We start from the raw sequence: 27,553 nt of genomic DNA, 5'->3' as shown, positions 1-27,553 counted from the left end.
ACAGTGTTTGTAGAACCCATGTGCACCCTGGAGAGGCAGCAGCTTGAGGAGCAGCAGTGGGGACATCATGAGCCTCACAGAGGAGCAGGTGCAAAACTTCCTGGATGGGAATCCCAGCTTTGCCCACCAGTACTTTGGGAAGAAGCTGAGCCCTGAGAATGTAACTAGTGCCTGCGAGAATGGGCGTCTGGTGGACTGCGAGAGCCTACGCGAGCTGTGCCAGGTAGAGGAGAGCATGGCACTGTTTGAGCTGGTACAGGACATGCAGGAAAGCATCAACATGGAGCGTGTGGTCTTCAAAGTCCTGCGGCGCCTCTGCACAATTCTGCATGCTGACCGCTGCAGCCTCTTCATGTACCGCCAGCGCAATGGCGTGGCAGAGCTTGCCACACGGCTTTTCAGTGTGCAGCCAGGAAGCCTCCTAGAGGACTGCCTAGTGCCCCCCGACTCTGAGATTGTCTTCCCACTGGACATTGGGGTTGTGGGCCATGTGGCTCAGACCAAGAAGATGGTGAACGTGCAGGATGTGACAGAGGTGGGTGTGCATGAGCTAGGGGGCCCTGTGCCCACCCTGGACCTTTAGGAGAGTATGCAGTGGCCTCCTGCCCAGGGCCCAAACTCATTTCCTCCAGAGTCCTTGGAGCCCCACATTTCTACCCTGTTAGCTCCTAGATCATGTGTCCAGCCTTTTGCCTGTCCCTCCCAGAAGCTATTCTTTGGCACCTTCAGTGAAAAGGAGAGCTCTGGGGGGTGGGGGGGGGGCGCGGTCCCCAGAGCCCTATACAAGCTGCAACCTCCTAATGTTAGCTCAGAAATTCTCCTAGTGCTGTAGTCTTTGATCAGGCCAGAGAACAGAGTTAGGCTCTGGCCTTGTGTCTGGGGCTCCATGGTGTATGGTGGGGGTTGTGCAGACTGTGAGGGCCTGAACCGTGGCCAGAGGGGATGGACAGCCTTCCCTGAGGTGTCAGAGGTAGGCTGGGTGAGCCTTGCAAGGTCAGGCCAGGACTAGTACAGAGGTCAGCAGAGAAGGAAGCTCCAAATTTCCCACCATAACAGCAGCAGCTCCACCACCCAGCTGGTGCTAGGTGGGGATTTGGGGGTGGAGAGAGGGGGGCAGTGCACAGTGCTGAGATATTCAGGCCCTGTCTGTGAATAGACTCACTGACAGAAGGGAAAGGTCTTGGTGGAAGCTGCTAGCCTAGGGATGCATAGCCAGGAAAGACCTATCTCAGGCAGGAGCAATGTATGTCTGGACTGCTGAGTTAAGTGATTCTTACATGTGGGTGGGACCACAGATGAGGGGCTCTGGAGGAGTACACAAGTGGGACCAGGGACTAGAGGCCTATGAGGAAGAAAGACCAGTTGACAGCATCTTTCTTGCCCGCTCCTCTCCTGGCTCCTCTTCCTCTTTTTCCTTCCCTGAGGGACCCAGGCAGCCTTAGGTCCTGCTGTATAAGCCCCCATGAAGGAGTCCCAGAGGGAATCCCCACCTGGACCGTCTCCCCAAAGGCCACCATTTGCTCCCTTCCAGTCCAGGTGGAAAGGCTAGGCAGGACAGCTGCAATCCTCTTACACTTATCTGCTATAAACAGGCATCCATCTAACGACCTGAATAGATTAATCTGTAGGATTAGCTTAGTCTTTACTTCCTTTTAAATAAATGGGTCATCCATGAGTCAAATAGAATATCATGAGCAGGAAAACAATAAATTTGGTGATTGGTAGGCTGGCTTGTATAGGGCAGTAACCATTTCAATCCCTTCCTTTCTTCTGCTTCTACTTCTTTCTTTTCTTTCTTTCTTTCTTCCTTCCTTCCTTCCTTTCTTTCTTTCTTCCTTCCTTCATTCCTTCTCTCTTTTTCTTTTTTTTTTTTTTTTTTGGCCAGTCCTGGGCCTTGGACTCAGGGCCTGAGCACTGTCCCTGGCTTCTTCCCGCTCAAGGCTAGCACTCTGCCACTTGAGCCACAGTGCCGCTTCTGGCCGTTTTCTGTATATGTGGTGCTGGGGAATCGAACCTAGGGCCTCGTGTATCCGAGGCAGGCACTCTTGCCACTAGGCTATATCCCCAGCCCTCTCTTTTTCTTTTTTCTCTCTTTCTTTTCCCTCTCCCCTCCCTCCTTCCCCCTCCCCTCCCTTTCCTTCCTTCCTTCCTTCCTTCCTTCCTTCCTTCCTTCCTTCCTTCCTTCCTTCCTTCCTTCCTTGTCTTCTCTCCCTGCCTGCTCACACATAATCTCCAGGATGGTGCTTCATCCTTGAGCCTAGGACTGGTCCTCCACCTGCTGCTGCCCCTCCTCAGTCTGAGTCCATTCAGGCTGCAAAGCTGTCAGTGTCCTTCAGCTTCCCCTGCCCCATGCATCTGTGTAGCTGTGGTAAAGCCTGCCTCAGGACTGGCCTTCCCAAGGGCATGTCCTCTGTGGGAAGACGTACAATGCCTTCTCCTTAAGAGCTATAATAACCCCAGGCTGTGCTAGGTCTTATCAACCTCAGACTAGAGGAAAAGAGATAAGAGTCAAAATGAGAAAAAAAACAACCACCAAGATTTTTATCAGGCACTTTACAATACTCTATTACCAAGTGGTAGACTTCTGGGTTCATATCCCTGTTTTCAAGGAAGAAACAGGCACATTTTAAAATGTGACATCCTGGTTGAAGGTAATGGTTCCATTCATGTGCTACTATGCAAAGAACAAATTCTTCTTGAACCTCTGCAAATAGCTATACAACCATAGAAATAAAAATATCCACAGATAGTTTTTATAATTTTGGGAGAAAAAAATAAATTTTTGAGAACATTGACAAAGTTATATTTTACCAAATTGCTGTAATCTGTAGACAGCTTAAGAAGTTTTCTTAAATCTAGAAAACATAAGCATTTAAGAAAGAGCTAGTAATATTTCAAATAAAAAAATAAAGTCCTGTAGATTTTATCAGTTCATTCCATCTCAATTCGGCCTCCTTCGATCTTCATTAGCAATTTCATGGACCCATATTAGTTTTTTCTTGGGAGTTCTGGGAATTTAGTCCATGAATATTAGGGTTACCAAAACCCTATATCCAATAGCTGCAAATGATTTTGGAGAAGAATCAGAACCAGAGTGATGAAAGACAAAGGAGTTGTAGTTGAACCTCTAATGAGACACTAGTAACTGACAAGTAACTGATCTATTCCATTGTGTAGCATCTTAGGCTGATGGAAAGCACATCAGGTCCATCAAACCTCTATAATCCTTTAAACATTTATGCCACAGCTGGGCGCCAGAGGCTCATACCTATCATCCTAGCTACTCAGGAGGCTGAGATCCGAGGATCATGGTTCAAAGCCAGCCCTGGCAGGGAAGTCCATGAGACTGTTATCTCCAGCAAACTACTCAGAAAAAAAAAAAAGCCAGAGGTAGTGCTGTGGTTCAAGTGGTAGAGTGCTAGCTAGCCTTGAACACAAAGAGGCTCAGGAACAGTGCATAGGCCCTGAGTTCAAGACTCAGGACTGGCAAAAGCAAAAACCAAAAACCATTGACAACAATAACATATCTATAACGGGAAGAAGACTTAGCACCACTTTACTGTTTAGCAGTGCCTCTTGTATGACCAAGCATATCAACTAAGTTCCTCTATTTAAAATTTTTTTTCTACAAGGTAAGAGGTCCTTTCTTTGGTCTATCCCAGGTACCAAACTAGAAAATTTCAAGGTTAGTTTTAGGTTAGAAACAAAACAAATAAACAATAACTGTATTATAACTAAGTGTCAATGTCTTATGCCTATAATCCTAGCTACTCAGGAGGCTGAGCTGTGAGGATCACATTGTTCGAAACTAGCCTTGGCAGGAAAATTCATAAGGCTCTAATCTCCAATTAACCACCAAATTCATAAGGCTCTTATCTCCAATTAACCACCAAAAAAGCCAGAAGTGAAGCTGCAATTCAAGTGGTAGGAAAAGTTAGGGGATAGTGCCCAGGCCATTAATTCAAGCCCCAGGATTGGTGTGCATGTGTCTGTACATGTGCACACATACACACACACACACACACACGCACACACAAGAATTGAGGAAATCAGTATTTACGTGTCACATTATATACATCCTTGTACTGAACTCAAGATCCTACAAAAGTAATCATTTTCTACAAGTGGAGTGAAGAGATGTTGACTGAAAATATGACTAAATTATGTAAAAGATAGAGGTTAAACTTCCAAATCTGGCAATATTCTCTTGGCTTGAGTCTCCAAGGAAGGCTGTCCCATAACACCACAGCTAATCAAAATGAAATAACTCACAGCTTCACCCTGAAGCCTCCTCCCAACTCTTTGAAGGAAGTGGAGCTGTCAGGGATATAGGCTCTAGGAGACCTAGGGATTTTTTGAGGGGCCAGACAGATTGCTCAGAGAAGCAGGGCTTTAGCAGTTTGTCCTAAAAGCCAAGGCTCCTTCGTCTTGTTCCTAAGGGTCTAGTGGGGTCCATGAGTCCATGGGCTGTGGGATAAATATCCCAGCATGGGCAAAGACCCAGGCATGATGAGGCTCGGCTGGGTTACCAACAGAAGGACAGAGGCCTTGGGCATACAGGTGGTGACTGGACCAGACCCAAGTAGGAGAGCTAGGACAGTGCCAAGGTATTTCTCAGGAAAACCTGAGACCTGGCCAGGAAGGTAGGGAGCCCAGAAAGGCAGCTGTCATGGAGGAAAGAATGCCGGAAAGAGTTCTGAGAGCATTCTAAAACCAAGCCCTTGAGCACATTTAAGTCCCTGAAGGGGGAAGACCGATGAATGAGAGAAAGTAATAAATAGTGTACAGCTTCGTGGTGGAGGAAGTCTGAGAGAGGAAAGAAAGGAGATCCCAGGCTGCTCTACTGTCTGTTTGAGAAAGGAGGCTTAGAAGGTGAGTGAAGCCGAGAGAGGTGAAAGAGGAGGTCTCAGAACAAAATGTTAGAGACAAAGCTGAAAAACCAAGACTGGATGTTTGCTGACTAGGACCTGTGCATAGTGTGCATCCTCTGAGGGTCATATATGCCATTCTATGTGCATCCTCAGAGGGTTACCTATGTCCAGGCTCTCATTGTGGTTCTGCATGCATCCTCTGAGGGTCACCTGTGTGGTTCTGTGTGCATTCTCTGAGGGTCATTCTCTAAGGGCTACAGGAGATTCTGTGTGCATCCTCGGAAGGCTCTCATTGTGGTTCTGTGTGCATCCTCTGAAGGCCACCCGTGTGGTCCTATGTACATTCTCTGAGGGTCATCCTCTGAAGGCTACAGGAGGTTCTGTGTACATCCTCTGAAGGCTCACATTGTGGCTCTGTATCCTCTGAAGGTCACATCCTCTAAAGATCAAGCATAAGAATTGTTGTGTACCCTCTACAAGTCACATGTGAGATCATATGTGAAGATCCTTTTTCATCTTCTGAGGGTCTCATGTGAGAGTCTGTGTGCATCCTAGGGTCACATGTGATGCTCTTAGATGATGTACATAATCTAAGTTTCACATGTTGCTCTTGTCAGAAACACTGTAATGATCTAAGACCACTCATTCAGGAAATACTCTAAGGACTGGAACCAATGTGGATGTTGGAGTTTGAACCGTGGACTCAGAGCTAAGAATACAATAGCCTATGTCTGTGATTCCACCTATGTGGGAGGCTGAGGTAGGAAGATCATAATCTGAAGCTGTCCTGGAAAAATAAAGTTAGTGACACCCTATCTCAAAAAAACAAAAAAGAATTCCTGTAACAGTCAACAGGGATTTTGATAGGAATTTCCTCATCCAACCATATAGCAATCAAGGAGACAGTATTGACCAGGGATGGGAGGGACACTGGACTATTTCTGGCTTGCTGGAAATGAGCAGACTACAATGAGGCTGACACAAGAGCAATCCACCTTTGGACAGACCCCAGAACACAGGGGACTTCATCCCAGATTTCCAGCTAACTCATCCTTGTGAGAATGTCCCACAAACAAACCATTCAACAATAGTTGTCTGTTGGGGAAAGAACAAGTGGGGCTGGCCTCAAGGTGGCTAGAGATAGAAGGGGAATCATCATCTAGACTAAGAGATACCTGGGAAAGACTCAGGCATTCAGGAGGCCAACTCCACCAAAAGCTGGGCAGGTGCTGGAGGAAGAGGTGGAGACAGAGCAGAGAGAGGCCAAGGGAAGGCAGAAGCACCTCTCTAGGAGTCAGAGCTCAGATGTCATAAGCTCAGTGGTAAGGTGAACCAGGTTAAGACCCAGAGCAAGCTAAGCCCAGGGGCTGTATCCCAGGGCCAGAGGCAGAGCCACCTAACCTTGCCACACCTGTGGAGCAGTCTCCTAGAGCTTAGCCCCACCCCAGGAGCCAGGACAAGTCAGGCTCCAGGTCACAGCAACAGTCTCTTCTCTCCTCTCTCCACAGTGTCCCCACTTCAGCTCATTTGCTGATGAGCTCACCGACTATGTGACAAGGAACATCCTGGCCATGCCCACCATGAATGGCAAAGATGTCATGGCTGTTATCATGGCAGTGAATAAGCTAGATGGCCCATGTTTCACCAGTGAAGATGAAGATGTGAGTGTCTGGAAGATGTCTGAGTGTCTTCCCTGCATGTCGGCATGTCTCTATGAGCACTCCCATGCAGTCTGCATGTCGCTGTCTCCCTCTGGGCATCCATCTATGTGCAAGTGGTGTCCTGGGCATCAGTGAGCACAATCCCTGTGCCTTCTGCACCTCCATGTGTGCAAACTGTGCATGTGATCCATCTCCCTTTGATTCTCATGTGATGGTCCTGGATGTCTGAGCCCATGGTGCCTCATCCAGTGGCCTCTGGTACAAGTCTCCTTTGTAAACATATAGCCAGAAAATCCAAACCCTGCAATTTCTGATTCCTGCTGTTACAATTCTGTTTCAGATTTTCACAAAGTACCTGAATTTTGCCACATTAAATCTGAAGATCTACCACCTCAGTTACCTCCACAACTGCGAGACTCGCCGAGGCCAGGTATGTCTACATACCCCACACCCACCCCACCAGGCACAAAGCACACACAACTCAGACACTCACTCCAGAGAGAGACCCCCCCAGCACACACAACTCAGACACTCCAGAGAGACCACCAGACATACAGCACAAACAACACGGACACTCACTCCAGAGAGTCCACCTGCCCCAGTCCAGTTGTCTCCACTCAAACATTGTATTGGAAGCCAAGATCTGGGTGCTGGGTGTGCTCATTGTTGCTGGGGGGCTCATTGCTTCTATATCCTCTCATCTGACAAAGGAAGAGGCTATATTTGTGCACTAACTTGTGTCTACACTTATTTGTAAGTATTCCTACAAGCAACCGTCTCTTCCTGCATTCAGTTAGACAAGAGTCCTGACTGGTGTTGCCAACCCCATTCTTTGCCACATCAACCTCACTCACCTCCTCCTCTTTTTGGAATGCAAATCCCCCCAACAGAGAGACCCCTGGCTCCCACCACCCACCACCCACTTGTACAGAATTTATGTCAGAACTGTTAGCCTGTACTCACATGGTCAACACTAAGCAGAGAGCAGTGATTATGCATTTCCTTTTGCCCCAGTTTTACAGACACTACCCATCTCCCAAATTACACAAATGGACACCTTGCTTCACACTCCCTGCAGTCAGAGGTTTTCATAGTTTACACTACAGTTAGAGTCTCTTTTTGGTCTGCATTCTGTCTTGGATTCCCCAAAACAATTCACCTATTTTTGCACACAGTAAGCTTCATTCTTTGTATTATAAAGTTCTACAGGTCATGACAAATGCACAATGGATGTTAACAGTATCTTTATACACCTGGCACCTCAGAAGGATGAGAGCTTAGGATTACAGTTTGAAGCCAGCATGGGCAGGAAAGTCTATAAGACTCTCATCATCAATTAACCACCAAAAAAAGCTGGAAGTGGTAGAGTGCCAGCCTTGAGCAAAAAACTAAGGGGCAGTGCTCAGTTCAGGGTTCAAGCCCTAGTACCAGTATATAAAAAAGATAACATTACAGCGCTGGGCATCATAATGCATTATTGTAATCCTAGCACTTTGGAGACTAAAGTAGAAAGACTCAGAGTTTGAAGACTGACACTACATAAGGAGATTCCATCTCAAACAGAATATCTTTATGCTCTATACATCTCCTGTTCTGTCCTCTTTCACCACCCCCATGAAACCCTGGAAACCATGAAGGTTTACGCGCAGTGTTTTCCTATCCAGAACAGCACAGAGCTGCAGTCATACAGCAAGCAGCCTCTTCACATTGCATCATTCACTTTTTGGCGGCTTGTTTACTCATTGCTTTTTGATGCTGAATCATATTTCACTGTTTGGATATACCGGTTTGTTTATTCATCTGCTCAAGGACATCTTGGTCACTCCCAGTTTGGAGGCAACTGTGAATAATACTCAGTGAATCCCCATATGCAGGTTTTTGTGCACACCATTTCTAATTCAATTAGGTAAATACCAGGAGCATAACTGCTGGACAACACCATGTGACTATGCTTGGCTTTGCAAGAAAATGCCAGAAAGTGGCTGTGCTATGTTACTTCCTGGGGAAGTGAGTGTTGCTGTTGCCCTGTGCCCTTGCCTGCACTGTGTATGGGGCCCTTAGGTCCTACAGTCTTAGTCAGTGTACAGTACTGCATTTTATCATTCCCTCCCTACATGCTCATGTGAATCTCCATCTTCTGCGAGCTGTCTGCTTGTCTTCTGTCCATTCTCTAAAATGAGTTGTTTGGCTTCTTGTTTTTCAATTGTTTTGTTGTTGTTGGGAGATGTGTGTGCGCATGCTCATACACACTGGTCTGGAAGGCATAAGTCCTACTCTACTACTTGAGCCACAGTTCCATTTCCAGTTTTTTGCTGGCTAATTGGAGATGAGTCTCATGAGCTTTCCTGCCAGGGCTGGTTTTGAACTGTGATCCTCAGATCAGCCTCCTGAGTAGTAACAACTACAGGTACGAGCCACAAGTATCTGGATTGCTTTTTAGTTTTAAGGGTTAGTCGTTCACCTGTAGTTTGCACATATTTTGAATACAAGCCCTTGGTCAGATATGTGTTTTATAAGCACTTTCTTACAAGGTGTGGCTTGTCTTTTCATTCTCTTTATAGTATATTTGGTGCAATAGATTGATTCATTAGGCACTGAGGGTTGAATTCAGGGCCTATCATTTGTTAGTCATGTTTACTACTTGAACCACATCTCTAGTTCTTTTGCTTTTAGCTTGTTTCTCAGGTAGGCGCTTGTAGATTTTTCTAGGGCCTACCTCCAACCGTGAAATGCACAGTTTTAAGTTCTAATAAAGGACAGCTTGCCATAGTTTGTGTTGTACCTAAAAACTCATCACAAAAATCTAAGTTTAGCTAGGTTTTCTCCTGTGTCATCTTTTAGAAGTTGCACAATATTGTCCTTCTTCTACACATAGGTCTGATTCATGTTCTGGAAGTTGTAAAGGCTGAGGCTAGATTCATTTTTTTTCATTTGTGGATATCCAACTTCAGTTTTTACCCATTTGTGGGAAGACTTTGCTTTTTGTCAAAGATCAAGTGCTTCATACATGCATATCTATTTCTGGCCTCCACTCTGTTCTAGTCCACCTACCCAGAAGGCTGAGATCTGAGGATTGTGGTTCAAAGTCAACCTAGACAGGAAAGTCTGAGAGACTCTTATTTCCAATTAGCCACCAAAAAGCTACAAGTAAAGTTGTGGCTCAAGAGACAGAGTACTAGCCTTGAGCAAAAAAGCTCAGGGATAGTGCCCAGGCCTTGAGTTAAGCCCCAAGACTAGAAAAAAAAGAACAATCCATTAATTTTGATCTTTGATTCTTTCATCAGAGTTTTGAAGTTTTTGCATAAAGATCATATATATATATATATATATATATATATATATATATATATTTCATTAGATTTTTACCTAAGTATTTCAGCTTGTTATGTTAATACAAATGATATTGGATTCTTAATTTTATATTCCAGTTGTTCTTGTCATAAAAGAAAGCCAGTAACTATAATATGCTAACTTTGTATCCTGTAACCTTGCTAAAATCATTTATTAGTTCCAGATTTTTCTTATTGTTTCTCTGGTAGTGCAAACAGTTCTGTTTCTACTTCCCAATCTATGTATGCTGTATTTTCTTTCCTTTTCTTAATACACTAGCTAGACTTCAAATAAAATAATGAATAGTTATGATGAGAAAAGTCTATCTTTCCTCATTCCTGATCTTAGGGGAAAGCATTCAGTTTCTCGTCATTAAGAGTTATGTCAGCTGGGCAAAGTGGCATGTACCTGAGATCTCTGCTGCATGGGAGGCAGAGGCAGGAGGATCTCTTGGGTCCAGGAGTTCTGGCTGCAGTGCCCTGTGCCAACTGGTGTGAAATGGATATGGTGACTTCCCAGGAGCAGAGGACCACCAGGTTGCCTAAGGAGGAGTGAATGGCAGAGGCTGGAAACAGAGCAGGTTAAGAAGGTTGTAGCCTGTAATCCTTGATACTTGGGAGGTGAAGGTGGGGGATTGAAAGTAGAGGCCAGTCTTAGCAAAAAAAATGTTTACAAGACTCTCCCTCAACCAGTCGCTGGGCATGGTGGCATGCACCTGCTTTACCAACTACGGGGGAAGTGGTTGGATGCAGTGGTGCACGCTGGTCATCCTCGGATACACATGTTCACCTGCTAGAAGGATCTGAGCCCAAACTACATTGGAATTTTCTAACTATATTGTGATGTAGATTTCTAGTTTGTTATACTGTGGTGTAAGAATTTTTTTATAAAAGAAAACTGATCTTTTTACATGGAAAATAAAGTTATCAATTTAAATCTTGGTACATTTTATAAAAACAAGAGGTAATGTTGTAATAAAACAGCAGCAGCCTCAGCTGGCAACATACTGTTTGTTAACCCTGTGAGAATATTTTTATGATTTTTATCCTCATAATTTGAGTAAGTATGTCCTGGTGAATGTTCCATGTGAACTTGAGAAGAATGCATATTTTCCGTTGTGTGGTGAAGTCACCTACACATAGCAGTTGCAAGGAGAGGAGGTGTGGTTCCACTTGAGCAAAAACAGGCAAGCAAGAGCAGGAGGCCCTGAGTTGAAGCCCCAGGACCAGCACATACATGCACACAAACATTCAAACAGATTGCATCATGTGAACTAATGATATGTTTTAGCAGTAAGTGTCCATGATGTACATGCCCGCAGCAGGGCTTTTGGAAAAATACTTGCCTCTGGAGCCTGTTTCAATCTGGCTACATCCTAAGGCCACTGCGTATCTTCTGATGCGCTTCCAATTTGGCTAAGTGATTCTAAGGTTTTCCAAATCTTACATGGCTCTTTTTATATCTATCCAGTAGATCCCATGTAGATGTGGATGTACATAAAATTGAATTTCAACCATCTATTTTTTTTTTTTTTGCCAGTCCTGGGGCTTGGTCTCAGGGCACTGTCCCCGGCTCCCTTTTGCTCAAAGCTAGCACTCTAGCTCTTTAACCACAATGCCACTTCTGGCTTTTTCTGTTTTTGTGATGCTGAGGAATCGAATCCAGGCTTCATGCTTGCTAGGCAAGCATTCTACCACTAAGCCATATCCCCAGCCCAAATTTCAGCCATCTTTATTACCAAGAACAGCCTAGGGACATTCATGCTTGACATTCTTCCCTTTCCCATTTCAAAACTGGCAATGCATGGCATATGCCTAAGAGCTCTAGCTTTTAGTTTTACATTTCCAGACTGCTCCATCAATGCAGTAACTCTTAACCAACCTCAACTTACATTGGACAAGTAGGAGTGGCTGATCATTTTGAAGACAAAGACAAATGTACTTTCCATCATGGAAGTTGTATTGTGGGCTGGGATGGAAAAATATGAGACCCATGCTCCTTAATTTGGCTCTTACTATATGAGGTTGCTGTGATTGGGACTGCTAAATAGATGACAATTTAAAATGCACTTGTTTGAATTTGATTCCTAGCTGAAATATTGAGATATACCTTTTAAAAATAATGGTGTCGGGGGCTAGGAATATGGCCTAGTGGTAAAGTGCTCGCCTCGTGTACATGAAGCCCTGGGTTCAATTCCTCAGCACCACATATATCGAAAAAAGCTGGAAGTGGAGCTGTGGCTCAAGAGGTAGAGTGCTAGCCTTGAGCAAAAAAAGAAGCCAGGGACAGTGCTCAGGCCTTGAGTCCATGCCCCAGGACTGGCAACAAAAACAAAAAACAAAAAATAATAGTGTCAGGGCTGGGAATATGGCCTAGTGGTAAAGTGCTTGCCTCAAATACATGAAGCCCTGAGTTTGATTCCTCAGCACCACATATATAGAATAAGCTGGAGGTGGCACTGTGGCTCAAGTGGTAGAGTGCTAATCTTGAGCAAAAAGAAGCCAGGGACAGTGCTCAGGCCCTGAGTTCAAGCCCCAGGACTGGCAGAAAACAAAACAAAGAAAAAAGAAAAAAAATAGTGTCATCAGGCACCAATGGTTCATGCTTTTAATCCTAGCTATTCAGAAAGCTGAGATCTGAGGATTAAGGTCTGAAGCCAGCCCAGGCATGAAAGTTCATGAGACTCTTGTCTCTAACTGACCACCAAAAAGCCAGAAGTGGAGCTGAGCCTTAAATGGTAGAGCACCAGCTTTGAGCAAAAAAGCTAAGGGACAGCACCCAAGACCTGAGTTCTAGCTCCAGGACCAGCACACACGCGCATGTGCATGTGCACTCATACACACACACACACACACACACAGATAATAAAAAATAATAACAGTAATTATAATGCATGTTTTATTGTTAAAAATTTTTTAAAGGTCAAAGCAGAGTCCTTTGACAGCTGAGAGCAGGAAGTGGACCAGGTTCTGTACCTCTGTCAAGGAGAATTCTGGCTACCCCACCACTGCTCTTGCCTCTGCCAGCGCAGGCTCTTCTCACTGTTAACCTCATGTGTACTCACTCATGGTCAAGACCACAGAAGGGGGTGGTATTTAGCTCTGGGGATGGAAGTGATGGCATGGGGCATGGGAAGGGTGGCCAGAAATAGCCCAGTCCCCAGGACCCAAAGGGAGCTGGTAGGACAGAGGCACCATGGGAGCCACTGTGAGGAGGGGCTCAGCTCTAGGCAGAACCCACTGGGGGCTGCAAGCCCCTAGGGGCTGACAGGGTTCCTGAAGGACCCATGTTTGAGAACCTTGGCTCAGTCCAGTGGGAGGAAAGCCCTGAAGTAGGGCTGAGCCAGACCAGGTCCTCTGAGGAGTGATGTTCAGCCTGGTCTGGCCCAGGACCTAGAGGAGCACTTTACCAAGCTGTCACCTTCAGCTTTGCTTTGCTGAGACACAAAAGGGCTTAAAATCCAAAAGACTAAATTTATATCTGCAGACCTCAGCTTTCCATGGGTAATGGCAGAGTAGCCAGTCAGAGGAACAGCTGGTCAGAGCTTTGATCTCAAGTGCACACAAGCCATTCCAGCTTTTGCTCATGTGTTCATTCGCTGAGCCTGAAGCCAGGCAGTGTACAGGACGTGGCCAAAGCCTGGAGGGAAACCTCCCTAGTCCCTGCATTTTCAGGGCCTTTCGAGGTCAGGACCACAGGTCATCTTGTACGCCAGGAAACCCTGAGCTACACACTGTTGGTCACTGTCCTGGATTCCATAGCCAGCTGGACATCCCATGGGAGCTGTGTTTAACTGCCTGTGTGCTTATCCATACTAGGTATGTGTGGACCCCATGCTGCCATTCTTAGATGGCGAGGGTCACAGCCGACACGTGTACCTCCCCCTCCAGGTCCTGCTCTGGTCAGCCAACAAGGTGTTTGAGGAGCTGACGGACATTGAAAGGCAGTTCCACAAGGCCTTCTACACTGTGCGGGCCTATCTGAACTGTGACCGGTATTCGGTGGGCCTCTTGGACATGACCAAGGAGAAGGTGAGGCGTTGGGCCTTCAGGAGCCTCCTGCCCAGCCTGGCCCATCCCTCAAGCCAACTCCTTCTCTCTTATTTTCTGCCCAGGAATTCTTTGATATATGGCCAGTGCTGATGGGGGAAGCCCAACCATACTCAGGCCCACGCACACCTGATGGCAGGGTGAGTCATGGTGGCAGGTGGGGCCCAGCCCACCACCGTGCTTCCCAGCCCCAAGTGCCTGTCTGCCATCTTCCCTACCAGTCCTGCCCTGGCATGGGTGGCTTCCATGCATCTGTTCTCGCTTGTTAGAGCTTCTTCTCTCTACATTACGGTGACATCTTCCAACTTGAGACCACATAGGCCTGTGGGGAATAGGGGCCTAGTTGGTATAGGGTTGAAGGGCACACAAGAAAGATGGGTCAAAATCTGTGTGTGCAGGCTGCACCAGGGTGTGGCCTATGGGCACGGGCAAGGAGCATGCGCGTGAGTGTAGGCATGCACAGGAGCTTATGCAACCCACCTGCTCATGGCGGATTGGTCAGTGGATGTGTGCAATCAACTACACATGCGATTCCTTGGGTGCGCATTTGAGTTGTGTGTGCTGGGGACTGGCTCTCTTCTACCTCAGGAAGAGACCCCCTCTAGGGGCAGGCTAGGAATCCCCCATATTGATGTGCTTTGTTTTTCAGGAAATTGTCTTCTACAAAGTCATTGATTATATCCTCCATGGCAAGGAAGACATCAAGGTCATTCCGTAAGTGCCAGGATTTTAGAAGCAGCTCACCCTGGTGTGGGGGGAGCCTAATTTCCAGCCCCTAGAGTACTAGGATCTGGGCCTTCTCAGGTGAGAATTGAGGAAGTGAGAAGGGAAGTGACCTGAGCCTGGAGGCCCTCAGGTTTCTTGGCTTGCTCAGCCCAGTCCTGGAAGGTACTCTCCAGAAGGCAAGAATTCCATGGAAAATCCAGCCCAGAGTGCAGGGCAGGGCTCAGGCCTAGAGGGACTAAGGACTAGAGGGACTACTGCTGTGTGGCCACTGGCCCTGATCTCACAACTCTATCAAGACTCTGTCCCCAGGCCCTAAGCAGGCACTGGGATCCAGGTGCCAAGCCTGAAGGTAAGTGGGCCAGATCGGTACAACAATGAAGTCCCAGAGGATCTGTGGTAGGGGAGGAGCCCTGGCACGGTGAGGGACCCCAGCGTGATGAAGTGAAAAGTGCCTCAAACCATCCCGATCACACCCAACCATCTCTACAACCTAAGTGGTTATCCCTCTGACCCTCTGTTCTCTCCCCCAGCACACCCCCAGCTGATCACTGGGCCTTGGTCAGTGGCCTCCCAACCTACGTGGCAGAAAGTGGCTTTGTGAGTGCTGCCCCTGGCCCCAGCCTGCCATGGCCAGTGCTGTGGTTCCTGCTTGCCTGTCTCCTCACCTGTCCTTCCTGCCATCCCCTGATGCTTGCTTTACTCAGTCAGAAGTGTGTCTTACGAGAAGGCTGGGGTGGGTAGTGACTGTGAGTTTAGGTGCTCAGAATGAAACTGCTTCTGATCCTTTCACAGATCTGTAACATCATGAATGCCTCTGCAGATGAAATGTTCGCTTTTCAGGTGTGTGTCTACCTATTGACAGAAACTGTGCTTTACTTAGGAAAGGAAGTATTTTGGTCCAGGAATCATGGACTGGATTACTTTTTGCTGTTTTAGAAGCAACTCTGGCTGGGCACTGGTGGCTCATGCCTATAATCCTAGCTACTCAGGGAGGGTGAGATCTGAGCCAGCCCTGGCAAGAAAGTTTGTGAGACTCTTATCTCCACTTAACCACTAGAAAGCTGGAAGTGGCACTGTGGCACAAGTGTTAGAGTGCTAGCCTTGAGGTGAAGAGCTCAGGGACAGTGCCCAAGCACAGAGTTGAAGCCCTGTGACCAACCAAAAACAACAACAACTCTGAGCCAGGTACCAGTGGTTCACACCTGTAATCCTAGCTACTCAGGAGGCAGAGATCTGAGGATCTCAGTTCATAGCTAACCTGGGCAGGAAAATCAAGTAGACTATCTCCAATTAACCAGCAAATAAAGCTGGAAGTGGAGCTTTGGTTCAAGTGGTAAAGCTCCAGGTCTGAGCAATAAAGCTAAGGAACAGTTCCCAGGCCCTGAGTTTAAGGCCTACTACCAGCAACAGCAGGAGCAGCAGCAGGAACAACAGCAGCAGAAGAAGAATACAAAGAAGAAGAAAGAAGAAGGAGGGGGAGGAGAAAAAGGAGGAGGAGAAAGAGGAAGAAGAGGAGAAGGAAGAAGAAGCAGCAACTCTGGAGATGTAGCAGCTCATGTCTATAATTCCAGGAACTTGTAAGATAGTTGTTTGAGGTCAGTCTTGACAAAAAAGTTAGCAAGACTACCGTCTCAGCAAATAATATGGATAGTGGAAGTGGTGGTTTATGCCTTTAACCCTAGCTATGCTAATTGGGGGGGGGGGCATAGGTAAGAGAATCACAGTCTTAGACCCTAGGCAAAATGATGAGAGCCTGTCTGAAAGAGAAAGAGAAGTAGAGAAGGAGGGTGAAACAGCTTTCTCAGTGACTGAGATACCGACACAAGAAGTTTATATTCCTGCTCTCTTGTCTGTAGAGGTGCTGGCTTTGTCTGAACTCAGTCGATCTGGTCTTGTTTAAGCGCATCTTGTCTTGTCTTAGCTGACTATCTGATCTCCACTGGTCTCTCGGCTGGGCTGGGCCAGGTTGAACATCAGCCAGAAAGAGGGTCTTGGGGTTCCTCTGTACCACCTATCCTCATCTGTAGCCTGGGATATGTGAAAAACCACAAGGACCTTCCCTAGGGGAGGTAACCCTAGAAGGAACACACTAGAAGAATTGGCCCAGTGGGGTGGGAGGCATGGGTCAGTTGGTAAAGCTCTAGCCAATAAGCAAAAGTGTCAGGTACCAGATTTGGGTCCTGGTCATAGACAAAAAAAAGAAGGAGGAAGGAGAGGAGGAGAAGGAAGCGGAGGAAAAGAAGGGAGGGAGGAAGGAAGGGAGGGAGGGAGGAAGGAAGGAAGGAAGGGACAAAAAGAACGAGAACAAGAATTGATCCAGTGTCCATATTTCATATCCAAGCCCAGCATCCATGAGACGGGAACTTAACATTTAGGGCCCAGTACAAAACAGAAATGTGAAGCTCTTTGTTGAGCAGTTATTAAGAGCTTTAAGAGAAGGGGAGCATATGACCTTCCTAGAGGGGCTTCTGAGGGCTGCAGTGCATACATCCTATGAAGCCTGCTCTTGTGGGGAAACATTCTCCTCTGACAGGGAAATTCATGGCATGAAGACCACAGGCATAATCAGCTTGAAGGCAGAACAAATGAAGTTTACTTTCCCTATCAAACAAGTCCTGGCCAGGGTCAGACCCAGAGCTGGCCTCAGCTCTGCCTCTGCCCTGCACAGGAGGGGCCTCTGGATGATTCCGGGTGGGTCATCAAGAATGTGCTCTCCATGCCCATTGTCAACAAGAAAGAGGAGATTGTGGGGGTGGCGACCTTCTACAACAGGAAAGACGGGAAGCCCTTTGATGACCACGATGAAGTTCTCATGGAGGTGAGTATCTGGTGCCGGGCTTCAGCAGCAGCCTTGCATAGTGGTACAGGACACTAGGGAGTAGAGTATCGCCCCCCCCCCATATCCATCCCTATCCAGCACTAGATCAGGGAAAGTGGAGATAAGGACAGATCCCAAGGTTTCAGTCCTAGAGACCCCAGCCAGAGGCACCATGCTGCAGGCAGCCTGGAACCCTGCCCACTGAACCACAGGAATGGCACACAGTAGGCATTAGTTGGGGTGCATGGAGATGAGGTAACACTGCTGCCTGCTTCCAGTCCCTGACCCAGTTCCTGGGCTGGTCGGTGCTCAACACAGACACCTATGACAAGATGAACAAGCTGGAGAATCGCAAGGACATCGCCCAGGACATGGTTCTATACCATGTGAGGTGTGACAAGGACGAGATCCAGGCAATCCTGGTACTGTGTGCCAGCACTCCATAGACCCTTCTATGGGGGAGGTTGGGTCAAGGAGTCTGGGAACTAGAACACATTCCTGGGGCCCCTCCCTACACCTCTGCCTCTGTAAGCATGGCATGAACACTGTCTCATAAGGTTCCATCTGTGATCCACTGCATCACTGAGGACAGTGTAGTAAAAGGCAGCAAAGTAAGGGGCCCCAGGCACTGGCCATTCCTGTCTGAAACTGATAGTGCCTGGGCCCAAGGAGACTGCTGACCTTCCATGCTCAGGGTCCTTTATCTAATGCATTCATGGCATGAAAGTGAAATTCCTCTCTCATAGGGGGTGAGAGTGGCAGGGTCCCTCTGTCACACTTGTGGGAGGAGGGCAGCCCTGCCCCTCTCACTGGTGGACTAATGACGACTCCAACATTGTCATGTCATGTGACTCACCTGTTGTTCTCTGTCAGCCCACAAGGGAGCGCCTGGGGAAAGAGCCTGCAGACTGTGAGGAGGATGAGCTGGGGAAAATCTTGGTGAGAATTTGCCTTGTGGACACTGGCCACTCCCATGGGTAGCAGGGCATCCTTCGGAGACGCAGATGCCTGAACACACTGGCATCTCCAGGTGTTGGTGCTGCTCAAGGGAGGGTGTGATCACAGGTGTGTCTGCGCTGCTCAGCAGCTATGTGTCTCCACCACCCCCACTCCGAGGGTTTGTCCAGCTAGAGTTGATGTCATGCTTACCCTGCTGGTGGTTTGTATTGTTTTTGCCTCACATTCTCTCTTGACTTTTTAACTTGCAGCCAGTACTCTTTGTTCAGATTTTTGTTTCAGCTTTTTTGTTGGTTATTTGGAGACAAGAGTTTGAGGATTTGTCTGCCCAGGCTGGCTCCAAACTGCAATTCTCAGATCTCAGCATCCTGAGTAGCTAGGATTGTAGGTGTGAGCCACTAACACCCAGCTGTCAAGTGTCTTTATCTGACTACTGATCTTTTCTAATGCTACCCATGTCTCTGCAGGCACAATTTGGACCAAGTGTCCAGCCATAGGGCTGTCTCCCTACAGGAGTGATCAAGGGCCTGCAATCCCTAGTGTGGATATATCTGTGCGTGTGTTTGGCACAAAGACACATATGAACACTTGCAAAGAACATCCCTAGATCAACTCAGCAGTCATGTGCCTCCATCTCTATACCACTTGTATGACTTGGCAGGACCACCAGACAGTGCAGCCTATAGGACAGTCTTGCAGTATGTGAATATGCCTGACAAATTCTGAATGCCAGTGGTGTGTATGTCGCCCTGTGGTTGTGTGTGGTCTGTGTGGGGTGAGTCTTCACACATGTACTTTGTTCACTCTGTGTATCTCTCTGTGTGCCTTTTCATGGGCATATATTAGTGTTTGCTCCACAATGTCACCTTAACTGACAGGTCACTGGGTAGGAAAGAAGAGAATTGGTTGGGCCAAGGCAATGTACACATCCTGGTTGCATGCTGCAGTGGCTGTAGGCAGACTGCTCCAGAGAGGCCTGGGGTGTCTGTCTCCATAGAAGGTTCAAAGAAAAGAGAGGTCCAGAAACCAGTGGACTGGGAATGGCTGGCCTCTCTCAGCCCACAATCCCTTCTGCAGAAGGAAGAGCTGCCGGGGCCCACCAAGTTTGACATCTATGAGTTCCACTTCTCTGACCTGGAGTGCACTGAGCTAGAGCTGGTCAAGTGTGGCATCCAGATGTACTACGAGCTTGGTGTGGTCCGCAAGTTCCAGATTCCCCAGGAGGTAGGGAGACATGGCCAGATGTCCCAGTATCCCAGGAGGTGGGGGGATGTGATTGAGGGCCCCAGGCCCTTCAAGAGGGGAAGGGCATGTGGTATGGGCAGTCCCACATCCCACAGGAAGTGCTGAAGGAAACATTTGAAGTATTGGGATGGAACTGGTAAAATATAGTAAATATGTTTAGAATAAAGGGTTGGATGAATGGGTGGGCATGTAGGTAAGTGGATGACTACATAAATGAATAAATGAGAGAGGAATGGATGAGTTGGATGGGTGGGTATGCAAATGAATGGATGAATGACTAGATAGATGTTGGATAAGCAGATGGGTAGAAGGACATATGAATAGGTGGAAGGTTATGTGGGTGGTGGATGGAGGGATGAATAAGTAGATTAATGAGGGATAAAGAATAGGTAGACAAGTGGGTAAGTAGATGGATATGTGGATAGATGAATAGGCGAGTAGATGAGTTGTTGGATGGAGGGATAATAATGCAGGCCTTATGGATAGATGAGTTGGTAAGGTTGGGTATGTAGATGAATGGATGGTATATGGATGGCTGGACAGAAACCTTGATTAATAGGAGCTCTAGACAATTAGTGCACCATTGGTCTGAAAAATGGGGTTTGGCATGGGGTACAAAGGGACTTGAAGCAACCCCTTACCTAAAGAGAAAGCACATAGCATCCTCTAGGTTCCATCCAATGAGGCCCCTCAAGAATCACAACGGAGAAGAAAGAATGACTCCCCAGCTCAGGGCCCTACAGATCTGCTCCCTCCCCTCGGTTCTCTTAGTCTCTGCTGTTTCCACCTCCCTTGCACCACCACAGCTCTTGAGGACTCAATCATTTTCCTCAAACTCCTTGGGGAGCAAAACTGGCAATCTGATAGCTCTGAAATTTTACTGAATGCTATGGGAAAACAAAAAGGAAATTTTTGTAGAAAGTATCAACAGAAGCTGGGCGCCAGTGGTTCATACCTATAATCCTAAACTATTCAGGAGGCTGACATCTGAGGTGGTTCAAACCAGCCTGGGCAAGAAAGTCTTTGAGACTCTTATCTCCAACAAACTACTCAGAAAAGGTCAGAAGAGGTGCTGTGGCTCAAGTGGTAGAACACTAGCCTTGAGCAGAAGAAGCTCAGGGACAGCCTCTAATCCTTAAATCCAAGCCCCAGCACAGGCTTAGAAAAAAAGAAAGAATCAACAGAATAAAAATATTTTCAAATCATTTTCTGGCCCTAAATGTCACTAGGGAAGCAGGTAAGAGGCCCCCTTGGCCTGTATTCTCTTGCCCAGAAATAACCACTCGCCAAGAGTCTCTTGCTTTCCTGCCCACAGGCCTATTTGGCCTGTTCAAACAACTGTGCCTAAAACTAAGACTTTTTTCTTTGTCCCATATCTCAAGGGTCCCTTTCCCCATTTGGAACTGAGCCCTAAGCTGGAGGCCCCAAACTCCCCATGACTGGAGCTTTTCTTAGCTCCGCCTGCTCAAAGGCCAACCAGAGAGCAGTAGCCACCGGGTGCAAAGAAGGCTGGAGACCTCAGAGACATAGGAGTTGGATGACAGGCATGGAGCTGGCTTCACCATGAACCATAGGGTGAGCCTTTGGTGGACTTGCAGGGAGTGATCAGAGTTCACAAGTTCTCTCCTTCCTCAGGTTCTGGTGCGGTTCCTGTTCTCTGTCAGCAAGGCCTACCGGAGAATCACCTACCACAACTGGCGGCATGGCTTCAATGTGGCCCAGACCATGTTTACACTGCTCATGGTGCGTTGAATGGGATAGGACAGGGTCACACACAAGACTAAGAGTGTCCACACCACCTTCTTCCTGGCCCAAGGGCATCCCAAGCCCAGGGCAGGAGACAGGCTTGGCAGGACAGAGGTAGTGAGAAGGTCTGCCCAGGGGGCAGGGCAACTGACTGGACAGAGCAGCAAATTTAGGCTAGCCGCACACCTCTCTCCCTCCTGCCCACTGGAGCTGGGGAAAAGGGCCAACAGCATGATCCAAGCATGCACCTGTCTCCACAGACAGGCAAACTGAAGAGCTACTACACAGATCTGGAGGCCTTCGCCATGGTCACAGCCGGCCTATGCCATGACATTGACCACCGCGGCACTAACAACCTGTATCAGATGAAGTAGGTGCCTGGGGGGAAACAGGTTCATTCAGGGCCCATGGTCAACCCCAGGTCATGTGGCTTTGGGATTGGTCTGCACTGCCTGTCAGCTGGTTCCAAGAGGAGCTATCCTCAGGGCATAGTGCCAGGGAGGGTTGGGTCTCATCTTGTTGTCCTCTGACTTCATTTTTTAAATTAAACTTGCCACAGATCCCAGAATCCCCTAGCCAAGCTGCATGGTTCCTCCATTTTGGAACGGCACCATCTGGAGTTTGGGAAGTTCTTGCTGGCAGAGGAGGTTTGCACTTTAAATCAGTACCTGATCTTGTGGGCTGGGGTGACCAAGGCATGCAGGGACAGATGAACCTCAGGTCCTGTGTAGTAAGGGTTCATGACAAAGAAATCCAGGGCTTTGTGTCAAGAGCTGCAGAACAGGTAGCTGAAGATGTCTGTGCATGGGGAAGGGTGGTATCCAGGAGGCAGCAGCCAAAAGCAGCCAGTGGTGGCAGAAGCCTCAATAGAGGGAATGGGCAAAGGCAGCTGGCCCAGGACCCTCCCAGGACAAGGACCTGTGTGTCTACCTGGGTACAGAGCTGACAGCCCATAGTGGAAGCCCACTGCATAGGATGGACACCAAGGGAGGGAAGAGAGCCATCCTCACTTGGAGAAGCTGCAGGCTTAAGACAGGCAGATCCAGAGTCCCACAAGCAAGGTCCAGGCTGGGGTATGAGAGGCCAATGGCCTAGCCCATTTGAGAGCCAGAAGGGCAAGGGGATTTTGGGTGACACTCTGAGATGGATCAATGTCCTCCCAACTGCAGAGCCTGAACATCTACCAGAATCTGAACCGACGACAGCATGAACATGTGATCCACCTCATGGACATTGCCATCATTGCCACCGACCTGGCCCTCTATTTCAAGTATGCACTAGGCAGAGGTCAGGAGGGTGGGCGGGGTCCTGGGTAAAACAGGGCAGGTATGACTGCTCTGCCACCTGCCTTCTCCCCTTCTCGGGGTCTAGGAAGAGGACAATGTTCCAGAAGATTGTGGATGAGTCCAAGAACTACGAGGACAAAAAGAGCTGGGTGGAGTACCTGTCCCTAGAGACAACACGGAAGGAGATTGTCATGTGAGCTGTGGGCAAAGGTGGCAGGTCCACTATTGGCCACTTAATCCTATAGACTTCCTGGACCCCATAAACTGGAAAGAAAGATATGGTTTATTGATGCTGAGAGTAAATGTTGTGTCTCTATCTGTCCTCAGTTCCCGAGGAGGGATCAGGATCATATGGGCACTTGGTTTGGTTTAAGGTCTTGGTACCCACATGCTTCACATTTAGCTTCTCTTCTTCTCATATAAGGAAGTGTGGCTGAGTCCCATTCCTTCCCTGGCCATGTCTTGGGGAGCCATTGGGAATGTCTACTCTGTGCTCAGAAGACATACAGTAAAAACTTACGTTTGTTCTACTGCTTGTAGGGCCATGATGATGACTGCATGTGACCTGTCTGCCATCACCAAGCCCTGGGAAGTCCAGAGCAAGGTCAGGGCTAGCAGCCATCTGGATCCAGAATACCTCTTCCCAGAGAGTCCTAGGGCTGCAGCTGAGAGCCGTAGAGGGCAACAGCCATTGGTTTACAGCTGTTACAGGCCACTGGGGCACAGAGCCTGCCAGAACATAGCAGAAGGAGGTGGCACATGAACTGCTGGCCCAGCAGTCTCAGTGGGCTAGAGGCTGGGGAGAGCCTTGAGGAAGCCTAACTGCCCCTGAGTGCAGAGCCCCACCACAACCTTTATGCCCCCAGGTTGCTCTTCTGGTAGCTGCGGAGTTCTGGGAACAAGGTGACCTGGAAAGGACAGTCTTGGATCAGCAGCCCATTGTAAGTGCTTCTTCCAGTGGTTTCTAGCTTCATTGTGGGGCTCAGGACCTTTGAGACATTCTTAACCTCACTTTATGAAGATCCAGTAGCATGAATATGGGTGGCTCAGCATCTTGCAGAAGAGGCTGGGTGTGGGTGATGACACACAAAGAGGTCAGTCCTGGAAACGGAAGGATTTAGGCAGCTGTGGGATAAGGTGGCCAGGCAGAGCCGTCCTAAGGGGAGTGCAGGAAAGCCAGGGACAGAGTTTCATGGCAAGATAGATGCTGAGTCAGTGATGGTCAGGACTGACTGCTAGAACATGGGAGACACCCAAATGGGAATTGGGGACAGGGACAGGCAGGGCTGCTTCGCACCTGTGGGAGGAGATGGGATAGGTTTTGTCTTGTAAACTAACTCTCCAGGCAATGTGAAGAGCTTTCTGGGACAGACTTTGGGGCATAGTCTCAAAGAAAGGGGCCATTAGCCAACAAGTAATACTTCATAAAAAAGACAGGAAGTAAAGCTGGTCATCCTAGGACCTGGCCTCAGACCCTGCCTGCATGCTTGAGTCCCACTGCACAAATCCCTGGAATAAGAGGAAGTGAAGGAGACTTCAGGGCTACTCAAAACACCCAGTCTGACAACACCACAAACAGCCCACAGAACACATCTGGGTCCTGGTTAGCAGCTGCAGCCTGGTCAGCAGCTGGGACAGCACCCCCAGTAGAGCAATAGACTGCTGTGGCTCACAGAAAACCTTGGTGAACATATGAGAACCCACATGGGAAGCCAGGGCTCAGCCTGTGGCCAGGGCCACTGGACAGCTGACAAGGGACAGCCCCTGTGATGCCACACCTGGGGTCCATCTTTGCCCCTGCCTCTATACAGTCCATATCTCTGGGAACAGATTCACCTGAGCTGTAGGGTGAGGGTTGGACGGGAGCCTGAGGTGATGATACTTGTGTCATCAGCTGCCTGTTTCTCCCACAAGCCCATGATGGACCGGAACAAAGCAGCTGAGCTCCCCAAGCTACAAGTTGGCTTCATCGACTTCGTGTGCACATTTGTGTACAAGGTATACAAGCAAGGCATTCTGTGTTGGATAGGGCAGCGTGGCCAGGAATCAGCAGAAGCATGGACCAGAAACTGTCCTCACAGGAGGGAACTTGTAAGCCCTAACCCCAGTCTGAAATGGCAGACAGAAGAGATCATCACAACCAGCATGTACACCAGAAGTCAGCCCCTGACCTATTCCCAAACCTGCAACCATCCCTCAGAAGCAGCACTGAGTACTTCCCTTGTGGAAATTCCCAGCCCACTTCAAGTCACTGCTTCAGTGAGCACCTCCCACCCATGACCTGAACAGTCTTTAGGGCAATGACTGCAGCTTGCTTGTAAGGTCTTTGGCTAGATGCCTGTGAACTCTCAAGGATAGGCCTGGATCTGTCCGTCTGTCCCCACCAGTGCACCCTGCCTGCTACAACTTGGAGAAAATGAAGGCAGCCACATTCCCACCAACTAGCTGGCATGGGGAAGCACTGCAAAGCCCCTGTGATACAGAGATACTACACCTGTGGTTGCATATGGCCCAATGGACTCCACATTGTAAGGAAGATGTTTGGTTCAAAGTGAAGTTAGTCCTGTCCAGCCAAGCAGGAAGAACTAAGGACCCTCCTTCTTGAGTGGCCACAGGGCACAGCCCCTCAGGGGGTACCTACTGCCTTCCTCAGCCCATCCACACCATATAACATACATGTGCATATGTAGTGTGCAACTGCAATCTGCATGTGTGCATGTGGTTTTGCATCTGTGATATGTGCATGTTAGCAAAAACATTACAGGGCCTGGTAATTTGCTCCAGTCCTTCCTGCTCTTGCAGGGAGCACATCATGCTACCCTGACCACTCCTTGCATCCATGTGTTTCACCCATTCCTGGGATCCTCTCCCTGCTGGGACTATCTGGAGGATTCATACTATGAAGCAGCTCTTTGCATAAGTTCTCAAGCTTGTCCCTCTCCTTGGGGCTTTGCTGGAAAAGGGATGTCTCAGTGGTTCTCCAGCCAATCCTGTGAGGTGGAGTGGGGAGTAGGGAAGACTGAAGCCAGCAAAGGCTAGAGAAAGGGCTAACATTTGAGCCTGTCAGGGGCAGTGCAATAATGCAGCAACTTTTCTTGGTTCCCCCCAGGAATTTTCTCGTTTTCATGAAGAAATCCTGCCTATGTTCGACCGACTGCAAAACAACAGGAAGGAGTGGAAAGCACTGGCTGATGAATATGAGGCCAAAGTCAAGGCTCTGGAGGAGAAGAAGAAAGAAGAGGAGAATGCCGCAGCCAAAAAAGGTTGGGCACCCTAGAGAAGGTCCTTGGTCAATCCCCCCAGTTAGACTTGTGAAATTACAGAGACCACCTAGCTGGGTGAGTTGGAGACAAGCACACTTTAGACAGCCCATGGCTGGTATACAGACTCAGAATAATCCTCTTCCAAACACAGCAGCTCATGCCACACAGCAGACCCAGCAGATCCAGCTCATTCCCAGCCAGGAATGCTCACATTCCATACAAGGGAAGTTGGTTCCCCAAGCTTCTGATAGCCCTTTTGTCCTGAGTTAGGCACAGATATGGACACAGGCTAGTAATCTCAGCCTCTAAGGAAGAAGGGTTGAGTTTGAAGTCAGCTGAGGTTAACTCCTGATAGCCCTTCTGTCCTACATTAAGTTAGGCATAGGTGGAGACACAAGATAGTAATCTCAGCCTCTAAGGAAGGAGGGCTATGAGTTTGAGGTCAGCCAAGGTTATACAGCAAGACCATGTTTAAAATTTAGAGTTCTTGGGCTGGGGATATAGCCTAGTGGCAAGAGTGCCTGCCTCGGATACACGAGGCCCTAGGTTCGATTCCCCAGCACCACATATACAGAAAACGGCCAGAAGCGGCGCTGTGGCTCAAGTGGCAGAGTGCTAGCCTTGAGCGAGAAGAAGCCAGGGACAGTGCTCAGGCCCTGAGTCCAAGGCCCAGGACTGGCCAAAAAAAAAAAAAAATTTAGAGTTCTTGCTGGATACAGGTGGCTCATGCATACAATCCTAGCTACTCAGAAGGCTGAGATCTGAGGAGTGCACTGTTCAAAGTCAGCCTGGGCAGACAAACTTGAGTGACATTTACCTCTATTAACCACCAAAAAGACGGAAGTGGAGCTGTGGCTCAAGTGGTAGTGTGCATGGAAACTTAGGGACAGCACCCAGACCCCTGAGCTCAAGGCCCAGGATGGGGACGCACACACACAGTAGTTATATAGTAACAGGAAATCTAATCATACTCCCATTAGTCTTCAGAAGCAAAACACCAAGCCTAAAGATGAAAACAGATTTGAGCAAAGTAAAAGTTTTCGTTCATGATACTGTTTCTTCCCACAACATGGGCTAGGACTCAGCTGAAAAAGTTAGTGCACCCAGGTCAGAAGCCCAGTAACAGTTTTACCCTCACTGGTGTTTGGCTACCTTAACTCTGTGCTTTTCTCCTTCCCTCCTTCTTGTGCCATTGGATAAAAGCCCCATTTGCACAAGGCAGCTTAAAGGTCATGGCAGGTTAGGATTGAGAGTAATCAGGGCATGGTGTCAACAGGGCTAATTCTCAGCAGGTAATCCGCTTGGACTAGCCACACCCAGCACAGCCCTTTCTCCTGCTGGCTTGGTAGAGGACATGGGACAGAGAAGGCAACCAGGGTTCTATTTGTCTTCTCTTGCAGTGGGCATGGAAATCTGCAATGGTGGCCCTGCACCAAAGTCTTCTACCTGCTGTATCCTGTGAGCAATGTCCCGGCTGCCGATCCCTCCTGCTACTACTTAACACAGTACATCCTGCCTCTGGCTGTTTGGTATAAGTTACAAAGCAAAGAAAATGATTGAACATAACTTTTGAGTATTTTGAAACTAAAGTTGTGTTTTTA

At 48.1% G+C, this 27,553-nt stretch overlaps 1 protein-coding gene across 3 annotated transcripts; it reads left to right on the top strand.

The window, feature by feature from the left end:
- Pde6b (phosphodiesterase 6B) lies at window positions 1-27,553 on the top strand. 3 transcript variants are annotated; one of them, XM_048364442.1, is made up of 22 exons: window positions 1-535; window positions 6,380-6,532; window positions 6,873-6,962; window positions 13,753-13,893; window positions 13,977-14,051; window positions 14,561-14,625; window positions 15,168-15,234; window positions 15,430-15,477; window positions 17,306-17,455; window positions 17,734-17,877; window positions 18,329-18,394; window positions 19,490-19,636; window positions 21,293-21,400; window positions 21,664-21,773; window positions 21,963-22,050; window positions 22,573-22,673; window positions 22,775-22,882; window positions 23,230-23,293; window positions 23,556-23,630; window positions 24,604-24,687; window positions 25,799-25,952; window positions 27,353-27,553. In XM_048364442.1, the coding sequence occupies exons 1-22, from the start codon at window positions 68-70 to the stop codon at window positions 27,412-27,414; spliced, it is 2,568 nt and encodes an 855-aa protein (XP_048220399.1). In that variant the 5' UTR covers window positions 1-67; the 3' UTR covers window positions 27,415-27,553. The 3 variants fall into 3 exon arrangements, with proteins under 3 accessions (XP_048220399.1, XP_048220400.1, XP_048220401.1); XM_048364443.1 differs by lacking the exon at window positions 27,353-27,553 and having other exon boundaries at window positions 68-535; window positions 25,799-26,290; XM_048364444.1 differs by lacking the exons at window positions 23,556-23,630; window positions 27,353-27,553 and having other exon boundaries at window positions 68-535; window positions 25,799-26,290.

The sequence above is a fragment of the Perognathus longimembris genome, chromosome 16 (genome assembly GCF_023159225.1).
Source record: "Perognathus longimembris pacificus isolate PPM17 chromosome 16, ASM2315922v1, whole genome shotgun sequence".
Classification (NCBI taxonomy): Eukaryota; Metazoa; Chordata; class Mammalia; order Rodentia; family Heteromyidae; genus Perognathus; species Perognathus longimembris.
This window is presented reverse-complemented; position numbering and strand designations above follow the sequence as displayed.

Bases quoted from the DNA above. Each gene is read 5' to 3' on its own strand.
- Pde6b (XM_048364442.1), top strand. From the start codon at position 68: ATGAGCCTCACAGAGGAGCAGGTGCAAAACTTCCTGGATGGGAATCCC. The intron at 6,963-13,752 runs GTATGTCTACAT...CTCCCCCTCCAG, and splicing joins GCGAGACTCGCCGAGGCCAG to GTCCTGCTCTGGTCAGCCAA. The intron at 22,674-22,774 runs GTATGCACTAGG...CTCGGGGTCTAG, and splicing joins GACCTGGCCCTCTATTTCAA to GAAGAGGACAATGTTCCAGA.